At 35.7% G+C, this 17656-nt stretch overlaps 2 protein-coding genes across 2 annotated transcripts in view; both read right to left on the bottom strand.

Annotated features, from left to right (window-relative positions):
• LOC141440931 (probable G-protein coupled receptor CG31760) overlaps positions 1-17656 on the bottom strand; it is a 148897-nt gene that overhangs the window by 61138 nt on the left and 70103 nt on the right. The window lies entirely within an intron of this gene.
• LOC141440932 (uncharacterized) lies at positions 5056-10015 on the bottom strand. Its single transcript, XM_074105526.1, has 2 exons — positions 9668-10015; positions 5056-9316 (listed from the first exon to the last, which is right to left on the bottom strand). Exons 1-2 carry the CDS (start codon positions 9786-9788, stop codon positions 8418-8420), a joined length of 1020 nt encoding a protein of 339 aa, XP_073961627.1. The 5' UTR covers positions 9789-10015; the 3' UTR covers positions 5056-8417.

Raw genomic sequence — 17656 nt, 5'->3', positions numbered from 1 at the left:
GTATGACAGTAACAATTTAATCTGAAGTTTTTAAGGCAAGCAAAAACGTTATTATTCGTTAAAATAGACGGAAACTTCTGCGCCGCTGCAGATAATGAAGCTATTGAAATAGTGAAATCAATACCAATTAGCGAGATAGAACATAATTTTAGAGCTAATAGGATAATATCAAATCAGTCTTGTTTGAGTATAAAATAATATACATTACGAGTAGATTTGTTACTCGTATCTCGATTGTTTTTTTTTAATTGTTTATTTTTATTGGTTTTCCAAATCATACATGACGGTGAGAACAAAAATATACATAAATTTACAATGCAATTTGTTCTTTCAATGTTATCCCAAAAACTGTAAAATTTTGAACTGGATGGTGATGTAATTTTAGTAAAAATATATGAATATACCTACTTTCAAAAGAGACTAACTAATGCAAATACCCTAATACTTAATATTCTTTTATTTTCATTATCTGCAATTTCCAGACAAAATTTTGTTACTGTTTCATAATTAAATGGCATTATCAAATTTGTATAATACCCATCAGGCTAGATTCAGTCCTCATTTTGTTGAAAATAATTTAATATTAAATACATAATCCTGCTTTGCTTTTGATTATTTTAACGATAGGTACTTCCATGATTTTATTTTATTTACCTAAGTAGGTACCTACTACTTAATCTGGAAGGGTTGATTATAACTGAAAATCAAAGTATAGTACTTAACTCATCATCCTCATCCCAGCCTATATACGTCCCACTGCTGGGCACAGGCCTCCTCTCAGAATGAGAGGGCTTGGACCATAGTTTCCACGCGGGCCCAGTGCGGATATTTTATTTATTTGTTTTTGAGACTTTGGATCGCAAAACACATTTTCCTGAAATGTGACCTTTCTCAGACAGAAAGTATAATTTTCATTTAAATTTCAAAACGTAGACTTACAAAATAAGGACCATATACCTAATTTCCTTTTGAAAAACGTACCTTTTCCCGAAGTATATTTTATTTTAGATTGCGATCACATCACTTCCTGATATCAGTCTTTCTGAACACCTATGATGTTATTTAACACGTAATTTTTGTTTATTCGACTGGTTGGCAAACGAGCAAGTGGGTCTCCTGATGGTAAGAGATCACCACCGCCCATAAACATCTGCAATACCCCTGGTATTGGTAATTTCGAAGAAATACAAAATGTTACTTTTGTCCTCGTATTAAAAGAAAACATATGTGTTGATTTAAGTACAAAAATGCGCTTTTTGGTAAAATAAACGGTTTAAAAAGTTATTTTCTGGAAATAGCAGGAACTTTTCGAGATAGGTGTACCTAGTGTTACTTATAAGAAATTGGACCTTGTTAGGAAATGCAACGTTTGGGAAAGTATATTTTACGATTTTAAGCAGTAAATGGTAAGGTACACCCATTATTATTTTTTTATTCGACTGGTTGGCAAACGAGCACGTGGGACGCATCCCTCGAATATTTCTTGTAGGACTGATAATCTGTATTCAAAGAGCGTGAGCGTTGGGTTTGCGTGAATTACTAAAAACTTTCCTTGACATAATAATAACGTATTTATTATTGAACTCGAGACTCATAAAACCACTTTATATTTACAGCATCCAAACCAAGAGCAAGACGTGACCGGAATCCCGTGACCACGAGACATGAGAGGAACAGATTTGAGGATTGTAATGTACTTTTTATTAAAAAAAAAATATTTCGGTAAGGTGTAAGGCTTTACGAAAATGATTCGGAGTGTTAACAGGTAAAACTGTTGTTTTAACTAGTTTATCTACACACATATCATAAACCCTGTATACTTAATGCGATCATCATCATAAATATAAACTGTTTTATGAGAAGATATTTCTTGTCTGTGACAATGTTATTATTTTATAGTAGGTAACATTGGAAATGTTACCATGATATTCAAATTTTGAACATATCTCAAAAACAAAGCAATTTGATTGAACCTCAATTCTGATATCAGTCGCTTGACGTTAAGTATTTATTTACCGCCATTTTTGATATTCAATTTGTCTTACTGAAAAGATTACTTTGTTTTGTTTATGTGTTTTTTTTTATTCGACTGGATGGCAAACGAGCAAGTGGGTCTCCTGATGGTAAGAGATCACCACCGCCCATAAACATCTGCAACACCAGATGTGTGTGAAGAAAAAGCAACGTAGGTACATGTAATTGTACATAATTAATTACGCGTTAAAAAACTCGAGTTTCTCATAAACTCACACTTGTATTTAATGCATCTTAATATGCAGCAGTCGCATATAAACTACTGCAATCATTAAGCTAATGGAAATAATCTAAAAATACAACAGATATATGCTACTTCGGACGATTATATCATTCATAATATTATTTTGCTTGTTCGCTCTTATTCTATGTTTGATAATTAATAATAAGAACTGATTGTTATAATAAAATGGTTGAGTTGTTTGAAAACTTCCACAAAATAAATAGGTAGGTACACAAATTTCTCTGAAATTGTGCGGCGCAGCATAGCGGTGCCGCCACTTGTTACGTTTTTCGAAGCCACAAGTTACTTCCTTAATAGGTTGTACTGTTACAAACTGTTTATTGCCTTTTATCTCATCTCAGGGCCCTTTACGGATGCACTTTGATCGTTGGGACCTTTTGTGTCCAACCCTTCTTAACTAGCCGTTAGGGAACGCCTATTATGTCTCAGTAGCATTTTACAGAGGTATTCCCGGCATTGTGGACTTTGGAACGGACGTACGAGATTTAACTTTGACGTTGAAGTGAAGTCGAGAATTTTACTCAGTTCTTCTGCTGAGAGGAACTTTAAATCCATTTACTTAACAGTGCTTGTTTAAAAAGTTTAGTTAGATAAGACTGATTTTAAATAAAACATTGTTATCTAGTTTAATGTTCAACGCAAGGCATAATGGATTGATTAGAATTATGTTTTGATATTTTTGATCATTGTGAACGATAGACGATAGAGTGCGAAGTAAAAGCTCTTGAATGGAGATCACGAACTCGGAAATGCGGCGAAGGTCGCTTAAGTTACCCCCCTAGCAAAATGACCTTAATAACTTAAGAGGCCCCAGTAAGATCGTGTTTCCATAAAACTTATAGTTCCATTCTACACTTTGCGAATACAATAGGAGTTTTTATTTTTGTTTTTGAATAGGACGTTTACACGAAGAAACTAATATGGAGTGCATATCGGCTCACAGAATTGTTGAAAGGCATAACAAAATGTTTGTCATAGTTTTTTGTTTGTCCCAATTCATTTTTAACCCCCGACGCAAAAAGACATCTTAGACAAAATCGGTTCAGCCGTTTTTGAGATATTTAACTTTGAAGTGACAAAGTCGGGGGGTTTCCAACTTTTTGTTGGTTATGTTAGATTATTCTCTGAATCTATTCATTGTTCAGATTTTTTATAAAACAAACCTAACCTAATCTACACAGTTCCACAGTATGACCATTCAATAATTTTTGAAAATTCTGACAAACATCATACATCATGATTTTGTGTATGTATACCATTATTTGTGAGAGTTTTTGAGAAGATCTCGCAGAAAATTATAATTTCTTAGACAGATTCTCAATTTTAACCCACCTAATAATGCGAGTATGGCCCGTAATTTACTCACCAATTTATTAACATCCTGTGTGTGATAGATTCCAATGTAAATTTCTGTACCCAGTTCAGTTCGCTAACAAATTGCCATCACGACTTTCGCTAGAGCGGAGCAACATCTGTTTAATATTTCGCCAGCAATTCGTTCCCGTGACAAAACGCCGCCTTAAGTACCCTGTTTTATACACTTTCGGGTGAGTTCGAACAATTAACAAGCTTTCGCTCGTAGAATAATTAATATTTTATTACATACGAGTAATGAAACGGAACACTTCTAATTAATATGAACTAAATAAACTACCTTTAATAAACAAGTAAATATTCCTTAACATATAACCTAACGCCTACTATAGATTTCCGTATTGGCAAAACCATGTCTTAAAATATTATTTCTGACCGACCAATTACAGAATTTTATCAGTAGATAACTACATATCATACGAAACTATTACTATTCTAGGACTTAGGAAATTAGAGAAGTAAAGAGAACGACCTTTCAACATCTTTCGGAATGTTTAAAAATGATAACTCCGATTCCTTTATCTTCTTTTTAGGGTTCCGGAGCCAAAAACTTGGAAGATTCCGTAGAAAATACGACATCCTTAGAAAAATATTACTTAATTTTTTCGTAATGGCTACGGAACCCTATTTTGGGCGTGTCCGACACGCTCTTGGCCAGTTTTTTTTATTTTTATTTGACTGGATGGCAAACGAGCAAGTGGGTCTCCTGATGGTAAGAGATCACCACCGCCCATAAACATCTGTAACACCAGGGATATTGCAGATGCGTTGCCAACCTAGAGGCCTAAGATGGGATACCTCAAGTGCCAGTTATTTCACCGGTTTATACATCCGTAAACACAACAGTATAACTCGGACGGATTATATCGTTTCGAAGTCATTGTTGCAAAATAAAATAATTAGGTACCTACACAAATCACGCGCGACGCGTCCAGCGTGCGAGCCGAGCGGCAACCCACTGCCGCGCGCCTAATGATTAGGCGCGCCGGCCGAACGTACCTAAATTACTATTCAATGGAAAAAAATCAATTGTGTAAACAAAACAATTTTTCACGATTACTCCGTAGTTACTTACATTTGAACGCCAATCCCGATCATATTCACATCTCAATGAGCTCACCACTGTTTTTAACAATCATTTTATCATTAAATAATCGTTTAAATATGTTTATTTTATAGAATTAATTGGAAGACGAAAATCCGTTATACTTATTTGTCAAATTGACATGATAATTTTTTCCTCACCGAAGTTGGTCTATGGTCGGTCTACTCTCTGGAAATTTAGTGCTGTACCAACAAATTAATTATTTGACTGAACCAACCTTACCTACCGATAATTATGGCTGGCTCTGCAAATTAATTTATTCGTAGATATAATTATTTGTGTTAAGTTACACTATTTAATGATAGGATTAAACGAACTTACCTGAAGTGAAGTTCTATCCTGATTATATGAAGTACTTAGTCCGAGATAACAATGTAGTTTCGTCCTTTCCTGCTATTTGAACGCGACGTTAAAAGACACCATAAGAAACAAAAAACAGGTCCTGGCAACACTAAGAGATTGCATCATTACGTTTAGAGTTATCATAGCATAGCATATCCCTTAGATTAGTAGGGGGATAGTCAAAAGTAACTATCCGAGAGGGGGGCGGGAAGCTCCCTTATCTCGGACTAAGTACTTCATATAATCAGGATAGAACTTCACTTCAGGTAAGTTCGTTTAATCCTATCATTATATTCATACTTAGTCCGAGATAACAATGTAGATGTTTAGAGAAGAAAATAAACATTTAGATATCTAGATCAATTTGAATATTTATTCTGCAATAATTAACAAACTAAAACTCTTCTTCAAAATTTAACAAAAAATAGAATAATCATGTTACAATTTAAACCTTATTTTAGTATAACACCTAGTTAGGTAATAAACAGTCTTTGATAGATCACATTCTTCATTACTATCTCAATATTATAATAATTACCTAGGTGCTAGGCAATACCACAGATCTGGCAAAAAGATCTTGCGCATTATCATCGCTAATGAGAGGTCTGTTATAGTGCCTCGCAAAAGTAGTCGATCTACTAGACCACCCAACAGCTCTTAGGATACTGTCTGTTGTAAGACCTGCCCGGTGTGCCTGCGATGACGCGGCGTGACGAGTCGAGTGTGATGTAAACTTATTGACATCTACACCACTGACTTTCATTACTGATTTGAGCCATCTACTTATTGTTTGTGTCGAAGCTGGTTTATGAGGACTTTTTACCGTAAGAAACAATCTTACGCAGTTACTGTTCCGTCTTAATCCATTTGTTACCTTTAAATACTGTAAAAGGGTCTTTGCTGGGCAAATATCTGGGTTATTGATAAAAAATGGTAGAGACAATTTATTCATAAATCGCCCCGGCGCCGATGTCTTTTGAATATCCGTTAAAATAATATCAATGCCCTCTTCTCTGTGTATAATGTTATTAAATTTAATAAGAGATAGGGTCTGCACTCTCTGGCCAGTGGTTAAGGCCAATAACATAGCAGATTTTAATGTCAGTTTTCTTAAATCTAGAGTCTCTAAAGGAAACCAATGTTTTAGGTAAGACAGAACAGTGGCTGGATCCCATGTACTTGAATATCTAGGTATGCATGGTCGAAGTTTATAAACTCCCTTAAACCAGCGTTTTATTCTATCATCATTGCCTAAATTACTACCTATAATTAAAGATAGAGCTGATCGGTGGCAATTCAAAGTCTGGTATGAAGCTCCCTTCTTAAATATTAACATTAAATATGATATAATCTTGGGTACAGAAATGCTCACTAAATCTTCATTATGAGATTTACAGAATTGCCACCACTGACGTAAACAAGAATCATATTGTCTTAGGCTATTCTTTGCTAGGGATGCTATCATAACATCAATTGCATCATTAGGTATCATTCTCCTCTTCATTGATTCCCTGATAATACACAGGCCCCCAGGATAAGTTGAGCATGTAAGGGATGTGGTGACCTGCAAGGAGACATTAATAAATCTTCAGATGGACCAAATTTAAGTACTTTCGAGACAGTCAGAGATTTTAATAGTGGGTACCAAGCTTGAGTGGGCCACACTGGAAATATTAAAATTCCAGTTGCCTTATCAGTCTTAATCTTACGTAATACTTTTAAAATTAATGAGAATGGAGGGAATGCGTAAAAAAATTCCCCCCATTGCACTGTAAAGGCATCAATGTTCCAGGCAAATGGATCTCTGTGCCAGGAAATGTATTTATCACATTTTTTATTTACCCGAGAAGCAAACAGGTCTATAGTAGGATAACCTAATGTTCCCACTATCTTTTGAAAAACTTCTTCCGATAACTCCCATTCTATATCTAAGTTTGAACTCCGTGATTCATAATCTGCCTCCAAATTATCTTTGGATTTAATATAAGAAGCATAAATCCACAGATCTCTTACTTCACACCATTTCCAAATCTGCTTTGCAAGGTTATTTAATTGAGGAAATTGAACCGAACCCATTCTATTTATATAAGAGATGGCCGTAGTATTATCTATCCTTAATAAAATCTCACACTGGCTCTGATCGCTAGCAAAACATCGTAATGCAAAATATGCTGCCATTAGTTCAAGATAATTAATGTGATTTTCTTTTTCTCCTACTGACCAATTTCCCTTAGCTGTCTTTCCCTTGCAAACTGCACCCCAACCAGATAAGGATGCATCTGAGAAAATCTCTAATGCAAAAATGTACTGCTTTATGTGACACAATCCAGTCATAATATTGTCCTTCCACCACCTGAGATCTGCTTTAGCATCTTGGCTAATTGTCATAATGCTGTCATAATTACCCCCCGACCGTTCCAAAGCCATAAATTTGGTTCTTTCTAAATTTTTTGTATAAACAAAACCATAAGATATTGCCATGCATACTGAAACTAAATTTCCTAACATTTTTGCAAAGTCTCTAACTGAGCAATGACCTAAATTTAAATATTTTCTAATCATTATCAATAGTCGTTCCCGTTTATTATTTGTTGGAGCTAAAGTCATCCGAATAGAGTTTATTTTAAAACCCAAAAAATCTGTGATATTAGATGGAGTAAAATTACTCTTTTCATTATTTATGATAAAACCTAAACACATTAAATTATCATTTAAGACTTTCATATTGTTGACACATTCATTGTAAGATGAACCGAGACAAATCATATCATCAAGATAGATCACTAAACGGATCCCTTTTTCCCTGAGATACCCTATTATTGGCTTTAGCAGCTTAGTAAATACAAATGGCGCAGTGCTCAAACCAAAAGGCAAGCAATTGTATTCATATAGCACACCATTAAATTGGAACCTCAAATACTTTTTGTGTGATGGATGTATTGGACATAGGTAGTATGCATTTTTTAAATCTATGGTACACATGAAGTCACCCTGTGTTAATAATTTACATAAAGTTCCAATATCGTCTAATTTAAAATGACACTCTTCAATATAGAAGTTCAGCTCTTTTAAATTGAGTATAAATCGATGAGTACCATCTTTCTTAGGAATAGTAAAAATACGAGATAAGAATTGTCCCTTAGTAGATTTACATTTAGATATAACCCCCAGTTTTAAGTTGATCAGATTGATTGAAATTATTATTTTGGAAAGGCAAACATGTAAAAGGGATCTTATACCCTGTTATCCATTCTAAAATAGTGGGGTCTTTCACATTCTTTATAATAATACAGTCTAGCAGCAAAAGGACCCCTGAGTCTAGGGATACTTGGCACGGCCCCTCAGTGATGGTCCCGCATGTCTGTTCTCTTGAGGCTTGTAGGGGTGACGGGGTTGGTAGCGATGCTGGGTTCCTCCCCGGAACGATCCTCTGGGAGGATGGGCCTGGTTTGGGATCGGACGGCGTGGAGGAGCTTGAAAGTTTTTTGACTGCAAAGTCTTGGCTTGCATGTTTCCCTTGGGTTTAAGAACACTAGATGCTCTTTTGATTGCTGAAAATGACTTGAGTGAATCGTCAAGGTTTGCATACAAGTATTCGTCTCTCTTGTTTTCTTTTAAACTCTCGGTTAAATTCTTGTCCAAATAAGGGCTTATCAGTCTTCTCCGAATTTCAGTATATTGAAAATGCAAGTTACTCAGAACTCGAGACGTGTCGCTGAGTTTCTTGACAATATTCATCTTATCGAAGTCCTTTCTCGATAATTGTTGTATCACTTGGCAGATATTAGCGAGGGCCAAGCCCATCTCTTGCTGCCTCTCTTGTAATAATTTATCCCTTGTTTTAGATGGGTTATTCAGAAGTCCCAGAAGTTGAAGATTCAATTTTGGGGCATCCAGCAATTTGCAATTGCTTGGGACCAGTAAAGATTCCATAATCTTTTCTTTATTTTGTTTGGGGAGGCCCTCTATTAAGATATTCTTGATTGTCATATAAATTTGTTCATTTACCTTTTCACCATATAATCTCTCCCCACTGGTTGGCTCTCCCAGAGCTAGTAACATCTCGGGATCGAGCCCCTCCGAGTCGTTTTCATCACCATTAATTGGCTCCGAGTCCATAGTTTCTGGGTCAGCCTCTAGCTCTGGGGCCTCTGGGTCAGCCTCTAGCTCTGGGGCCTCTGGGTCTGTTTCTATAATCTCCAGCTCTGGTGTCTGAGCTGAAATATTATTAGACTGATAAGAAGTCGTTTTGGAAAAAAGTTAGGTTAGGCTTTTGACAACATGTTAAGATTTGACCCATCTCCATCCCACGGATAGAGCGCAAAATCGTCACACGATAATGCTAAGTAGTCTTGTCAATTTTGTAAAGATTCGACCCATCTCCATCCTACGGATAGAGCGCAAAACCGTCACACGATAATGCCAATAAAAGGAGAGGTTACGTGTAATATTAAACTTTCGAGAAAAAAATAAATTCTCTGATCATGATAAGATTAGAAAATATATCCAAAAAAGGTCTAAATCTATTTGGATAAGCACTGTTTATTGTGTAAACACTAAACACTCACCTCTAAAACACTGGGGTTGCGGTTGCGGCGGCGCCGCCATTACCCGGTTCTTATATTTTTCTAATCTCTTCTCCAGTTCTTGGATCTTACTATCCAAATTCTTTCTCGGTGTTTTTGGCATTATTATCTTTAGAAGTATGATCCTTCCTCAACCTTCTTACTATCAAAATAATTAAGTAATTAGCTTAAAATATTTTCGTGTCAAGTGCGTTGAGCGCGAAAACAACGAATGATGCAATCTCTTAGTGTTGCCAGGACCTGTTTTTTGTTTCTTATGGTGTCTTTTAACGTCGCGTTCAAATAGCAGGAAAGGACGAAACTACATTGTTATCTCGGACTAAGTATGAATATAATGAAGGTTTATAAAGGTTTCTAATCCTATCCTACTATCCTACTTCCTACTATATCCTACTATATCCTACTAATCCTACTAATATTATAAATGTGAAAGTTTGTGAGTGAGTGAGTGAATATGTTTGTTACTTCTTCACGCTGAAACGGCTGGACGGATTTGGATGAAATTTGGCGAAAAGTTAGATAACCTGGATTACAACATAGGATACTTTTCATCCCGATATTCTCATGGGATAGGTATAAAATCTTGAAATAACAACCGCTCAGCTTAGAGTCATGAAAATTGGTATGTAGATAGTTTGACATCTGGAATAAAACATAGCCTACTTTTTATTTCGATATTCCCACGAGATAGGGATAAAATTTCGAACTAATAACCGCTGGGCTTAGAGTCATGAAATTTGACCATGATTGTTTTTAATGTAATGTCAATGAAAACAACGATTTAATTTTCGGGAATTCCCACGTCAATTTTTAAAAATCTCGGTATTTCAGCTGCTGGACCTTATGATTTACGTGTGCGAAGCCGCGGGTAAACACTAGTTGGACGATAAAATAGTACTATAGTAGAAATTATGTAGATTTCTATTTACTAGTATCATATTTACTGTGGAGTCCATTGTTGGACCAAAAAATCATTTTGAATCACTTCCCTGTGTCTACTCTCATTTCCCTGTCTTATGTAAATTTAAAATGCCTCTTCTAAATTATATCGAAAATACAAACTGAGACATGGATGCACAGAAAAACCAGAAAAGAGACCAGCGCTGGGAATCGAACCTAGGTCCTCAGCAATCCGTACTGCGTACCCCTACACCACCGTTGGACAGGAGTCAAGATACAAATTTCTCCTATGCACACATATCTCAGGTTGCCTTTTTCTACTACGCTACTTAAGCAGCAAAAAAATCTAAATTAATCCATATTTTAACTGACCCCTTCAATTCTAAAATACTCCATCATAAACCTTGGGGAAAATATACGTCAAAAATATAAGTTACATGTTTCACCACTTTAAAAATTCTACCCTTAAAGGGGTATAAAGGGGAGTGTAAGTTTATATGGAAAAACGTTAGGTATATATATTTGAAGATATAATTCTAAAACTTCGTGAAAATGCTATTAAACATTTTAAGTTAAAAGGGACATGGAAACATTGTGAATGACTCTTGAACAGGACTAAGAGAATACGTGATTCGCCATTTTAAAAAATTAAACTTAGGGAAAACATTAAAGAATGAAATATGAGTAAATTCAAAATATTTTTTACTGCTGATTGAGGTATCTTAAAGAGCTTTCACATCACTAGAGCCAACGTCAGTCAGTCAGTCAGCCAGTCGTCAGTCAAGTGTCAATGTCAGTCACCACATTTGTTTACACAATTGATTTTTTCCATTGAATAGTACTTTACTTTGGCTACGAATCACTAAAAAGTGAGAAATAAAGAAAATTTTTAACAAAAAAGTAAAACTGACTCCAAAAAAATAACAAGATAAGGAACCGACTACAAAACCCTTGAAAATATTTTTCTAGGTACCTACTTCCTCGAAGTCGGTGACCACAGATATCACTCAGCACGACCCAGCAGGAGGGATTGAAACCCATAATGTGTGGGTGAGGTAGGCGACTATTGTTCCACTCCTGCTGGTTCGTGCTGAGTCACCGACTTCGAGCTAGTAGGTACCTAAAAAAATATTATCAAGGGTTTTGTAGTCGGTTCCATTTTTGTTATTTTTTTATTTTTTTGGAGTCGGTTTTACTTTTTTAAGAAAATAATGTATGCACTTTGTATGCAGCAGAAGTCTACTTGCTCTCCTTGAATAAATAAATAAAACGACTCGAAAGAAAAAAATGACGTATTGTTTTTCGAAATTTATGCGTGACCCATAAGCTTTCAGGTAAAGGAAAACATCGTGCGAAAACCTGCACAACTTGCGAAGAAAATTCAACTGTGGGTGAAGTTCTCAATCCGCATTGGGCCCGCATAGGAACCGACCAAGCCCTTTCTGAGAGGAGGTCTCTACCATGTAGAAGGGACGTAAGTAAGATAAGATAATGATGATACTATTGTGTTGTCATTGGGGCTTATTAATTAAATGTACCCCATGTCAATCCGATCTTCGGCAGTGGATCAAACACACCAGCATGATTTGAAACGGAAAATCTATTTACTTATTATACGAATATTACAGGTTTAAAATCAGCTTTGATGTCATAAAATTGCGTATTTTAGTTATGCACACATAGTTTCCAAATAAAATCATGTGTAATCCGCGTATAATATTTCAGTCAACAACTTTTAATACGCAAGCTCGTTCAAACGCGGCAGACATGACATGTTAGCCTAGAGCAATAAATATTGATCACTAACGATCAATGCTGAAAACCAGCCTCTAACGTCTCATGTTACAGTTGACTCTCGTATAACAGATACTTAACTACTAGCCACCTTCTCCTAGCTGATTTAAATTCATGAGGCTCAAGGACTTTTGAATTTCAATTCTGTATCTATTCGTTATTCGTTTTGGAGAAAATGCCAAGTTGGCTATAGAATAAGGTTGCCGGAACCTACGAGATATATAGATACGACCCGCATACCAATCCATCGGATTTATTGAGGTCAAAAAGACGTTCTTGAAAAAGCGAAGCACATGGTAAGAATTCGATAACAGGTTCTTGGCTGAAATTAAAAGTTTGTCGAAGAATATTGTGATCGTTATTAGGAAATGCCAGCGCAATCGTTTGGTGTATTCTCTAAAAACTATTGTGTTGTTCTCGGCTTTCAATGCGATTTTAGTTTCACAAATTGAAATTTTTGATTAGTAGCGTTTGAACTGAATTTAGGTAAGTATTTCATTGTCACAGCATAGGTACCCGATTTGGCCCTTGTCCCATGTCTCGTAACCAACTTATCATCCAAAGAAGTGCAAAGTTTCTCAACTCATCAAAGTATAGCAGCTGCTACCGCTCCCGTATATTGTTCGACCCTAAAATTGTACACGGCAACTTAATCACCATCTGCCTACGTTACTCGAAGATACAGCATAATAATTAGCATTTAGTTTCTATTGTTTTGAGTTTGGAACATGGCAGTCATTACTATCTATTATTTTTTTTGTTTTTATTAGCTTCAAAATTGGAAGTTTTATTTACAAAAACTTTTAGAGTAGGTGTGTTACTTACTTATGTATACACATATTTTAACTTATGCAGGAAACAAGAATACCAATAACATTAAAAGATTTCGCTAAGCACTTTTCACAAACCTCTAAGTACTATTACGGAAAATGAAACGAAGAGGATTTTCCATCATTACGTTGCCACATTTCTGCGAAAATTTCCAGGAAGAACGCTGTACATGCTAAAAATAATTGAAAATCGTGCAAATTCGAGTTTCAGGAAACAGACGTCACTCATGAGTACTGAAACAGCGGATTTTCAGAAATTTGAATTTTTTATTTGAGAATATAAATAACGCGTTTCAGAGGAAACGCTGAATTTAAAAACTTAGTAATAGGTAGGGGCCGCCGATGCTAATTATTATTAATCTTTTTTCTATTCCTGTATCTATGATACGAACACTAATTCAAAAACATACTTACGTAAGAAGACTGGAAGTTTTCTATTACCCCTAACAGCACTTCTTGTGTGACGGATTTATTTATTTTTTATGAGTGTAGGCCACTTTATTTCCGCCGCCCCATGTAACTTTCTAAAATAAAAAAAATCTCGTCCTCTGAAATCTGCCGCCCCTAAGATGCTGCCGCCCCTAGGCCGCAGCCTATACGGCCTATTGACAAACGTACAGTCAACGTCATAAATAAGTGATCACTTTTGTACGTTGTCGCTTTCAGTCGTTATATGATTTCGTATGGTTTTTCAAACATGACGTTAAAGTAACAAGGTACAAAAGTAATCACTTATTTATGACGTTGACTGTACTCTAGAATTGTATATCATTTACATCATAGTCAAGTCTAAAAAGAGATAGTAAACAAACATCAACATTTAAATATGAATCTCAGACACAGGGAAACGAATGAAAGGCCCGCTATTGTCACAAGTCGCGGGCAAAAGTATTCATACATAAAGGTCCCAGAACAATACGTTTGATCACATTGTCCCTAATACAAAACGTGGACATCGTAAGTATTTCTATTTCTTATTTATTGTGATGCGTAAACAAAACCATATCATTGGAAAGGTTTTCACGCACGTATGAACAATCGTGACGATTGTATTTTCTGATTTGGTCTAATATCCGCTCTCTTTCTCTGAAATGTTATTGTAATGTTTATCAGAGTCCTTTTAACGGCATTATTATACATTCATTTAGGTAAGTAAGTTGCCTTAACGGTAAATTTGTGCTTTAGCGGTTTATTTGTGTTCCACTGGGCAAAGGCCTCTCCTCTTGACCTCCATTTTTCCCTATACAGGGCTACATCCGTCCATTTGCTCTCCGCGTCCTGATCATCTAAACAGTTCATTAATGGAATGAAAATAAAACAATCTCGTAAAGCCTTTAGTTGATATAATTGTTAAAAGTCTCATGGAGCTACGGAATGAAAATCCGCTTTATTTAACATTTGTAAACACAATTACCTACTTACCCCCGTTTGTTTACTGCATTTCGTTGGAAAAAGATTTCATAGTATTTTAACATTAAAGTTCGAGGAGTATACATACTTTGGACACAAAATTACCATTTATGTAAATGGAGTATTTTCAAACGAAAATTGAACTGGACTTAAAATTAATAAGCCTTGTTTATACGAATAAACGAGCCGCGGGCACTAGCGCTGGAGAAATACTCAGATTGCTTTTACTCTGTCGACGAAAACTAGGTAGCTATATTTACATAATAATGGGCCCTGAATTATGCATGGATCTAGTTCTAGCAGACACTATTTTCGCCACTTCAGTTTTCTTGCTTGATGATTTGAAAATTTGATGACAGTAAACAAATATCTGATTTTTCTGGCGCGAGATTTTGTATACAATTTGTTTTCATAAATGATTAAAAAACTCTATTAGCTGCTTTTGTGTTTTTTGTTGTTCTTTCTGAAGCTTCGTGAATGGGGCCAAGGTTACAATTGTATTTCATAATGTCATAAAACAGAATGTTATAACCATATTATTTTTCTTAATGTTTTGAGTATGTTGCTACAAAACTACGTAGCCTTCCTAGGCTACCTGGTGTCTTCATAAAAATTACTATGTCTTACATGGTCTTACAAAATAGATACAATACAATTTATAATAAGATTAAAATGAGAAAATATCGATACCTTGTAAATAAATATTTTTTCTGAAGTAAGCAATAGGCGGCCTTACCGCTTCAGAGCGAGCTATATTATTAAATTTATTAACACTGCATACTGCATGTCATTCAACTACCTGTGGCTTTGTGCCCAAAACATACGTAGAAAAAATTTACGCGGCTGACTAAATGACATAGATCATGATAAGATAGAGGTGTAGGTACTAAGAAAGGATTTATTGATATTCCACGTGATGCGGAACTAGCCTGTTTTGTAGTATTTGATTGGGTCGAAGCCACAGGCATAGCGAGTAGGTACCCTACGGAACTGCTACTTGTCTTCACACACATAAACTTAATATTAATATCTAACTTGGCACTCGCGTTTTATTTTGCCGTAAATCACGTATTTATGTGATAATTTAATTATTCTGAGCTCGGCTAGGAGACTCTGTGAAATTAACTGCCGCACTCGGATACGCCAATTAACTGTGTCGGAACCTAAACTCATTGCATTGATTGCTGTAAAATTTATGAAAGTCGTTTATCAAAAGATTCAGAATTAATGTTATTTGTCACGTACTTAATACTAAAATGGTCTGTTATACTTATAAAAGTTCCGTATATTTTGACAAAAGGACCTCTAAAAGTAAAACATACTTCAATACGTAGCAGAAATTAAGCATTCAAATTGTTTTTCAATATCTCTGAACTATCTCTGAACAAAGTAATATTTTGTCGGAAGCTATCATTTTTGAAGTATAACATTTGACTTTCCGTTAACTTAAAGTATTAAAGATAAATTATTCTCATCATCAACAGAAGAAATACGTCCACTACCGGATTTAGGTCTTTCCCAAAGAATGCCACAATGACCAGTCCAGAGCTTGTGCCTTTCCTGCTGTGAGGGGGGGGGGGGGGAGGTGTAGGTAGCGCTTTTGCAGCTGCCTCCTCTAGAATTGACTCACTACACGCCAATCCCGGTCCTGCGCCACCCGTTTCCATCGGGCTCCTACGACCTTCACCAGGTCATCAGTCCACCTTGTGGAGTCTCTACTCACGCTACGCCATCCAGCACGTGTCAAGATAACACCTACCTATTTATTGAGTAGATAGGTACACCCCAGGCCAAAAGTATGGAAACAAGCTTATATGACAATAGAAAACTGTCTTAAATTATCTAAGGAAAACTGTGATTTTGTTTTATTTGTGATACGAAAACTAGAGAGTAAAAATTCAAATAGAACATTTTTAAAGGAAATAACTAAAATTCTCTCTGATAAAATTAAAAATTCAACATTCGTAGAAAGACAAGTAATAAAAAGGTCGAATTGTATCTTCATCCAAATTTATTTACATACATATTTTTTACATTTTTACAATATAGGTATTATTCGGATGTTTTAACACTTTGGGTGTAGTTTTAATCTTTTGAGGCTGCCTAAAGTAAGTTTTGCGTTACCAATACGCAGTAATAATAATGGAAACATTAAATATTAAGAAAAACAACTTTATTTCCATACTTTTGGCCTGGGGTGTACCTACTGAGAATATTCGTACATATCTAACATAATGAGTATCCTCTATCTTTGAACTAAGGAAAATTCTTTACAAAACAAAATAAATCCTCTTATAAAATTATTTCATATGAACTTCTTCCAACTAGCACGTGTATGAGACGCCAAGCTCAGCGCAAGTAAATCACGAACTAAGGAGGTATTTTACGTACGATAATAAATTAAGGGGACTGTAATACAATCCTGCCGTAATTTCATCTCCACGAGATAGTCAACAAGAAAGCTATTGCTTTCACTAAGTATTTTCTGTCACTCTTATTTCACTACGCTGTGTGGCGGTTTATGCTTAAGAAAGCGCTTTGATCGATTCGGTACCATCAGCCAAATAAGTGGTCTATCAATTTTTAAACAAGTTCCTATCAAATGAATATGTCGTTAGCGACATTCATTCATTCATTTGATAGGAACTTGTTTAAAAATTGATAGACCACTTATTTGGCTGATGGTACATACTTACATTATTGCATGTTAGAATGCGATCAGTGGTTTGTTAGTGGAGGTACCATTCGGATTTTTGGCCTTTCGTTCTTATTTGTTTTAAGTCACCGACATAACTAGAAGAATATTATATGCAAGTTGGAGTGGCAATGGGCGGGTCACAATCGCTCGAAGAAGAAATACTTAACCGGTGAGGGAGAAAAGTCCCCGAATGGTGTTTATGAACAGGAAGATGTAGCGTTGGCAGGCCTCCCACTAGATGGACTGACGACATTCTGAGGATTTCGGGCAACCGGTAGATGCAAGTGGCGAGTTGTCGTTCGTTGTGGCGTTCTAAAGGCCTTTGTTGAGCCGCAGATG

This window comes from Choristoneura fumiferana, chromosome 23 (genome assembly GCF_025370935.1).
Source record: "Choristoneura fumiferana chromosome 23, NRCan_CFum_1, whole genome shotgun sequence".
Taxonomy (NCBI): domain Eukaryota; kingdom Metazoa; phylum Arthropoda; class Insecta; order Lepidoptera; family Tortricidae; genus Choristoneura; species Choristoneura fumiferana.
Note: the sequence above shows the minus strand (reverse complement) of the source record. Positions and strands in the feature narration are given on the sequence as shown.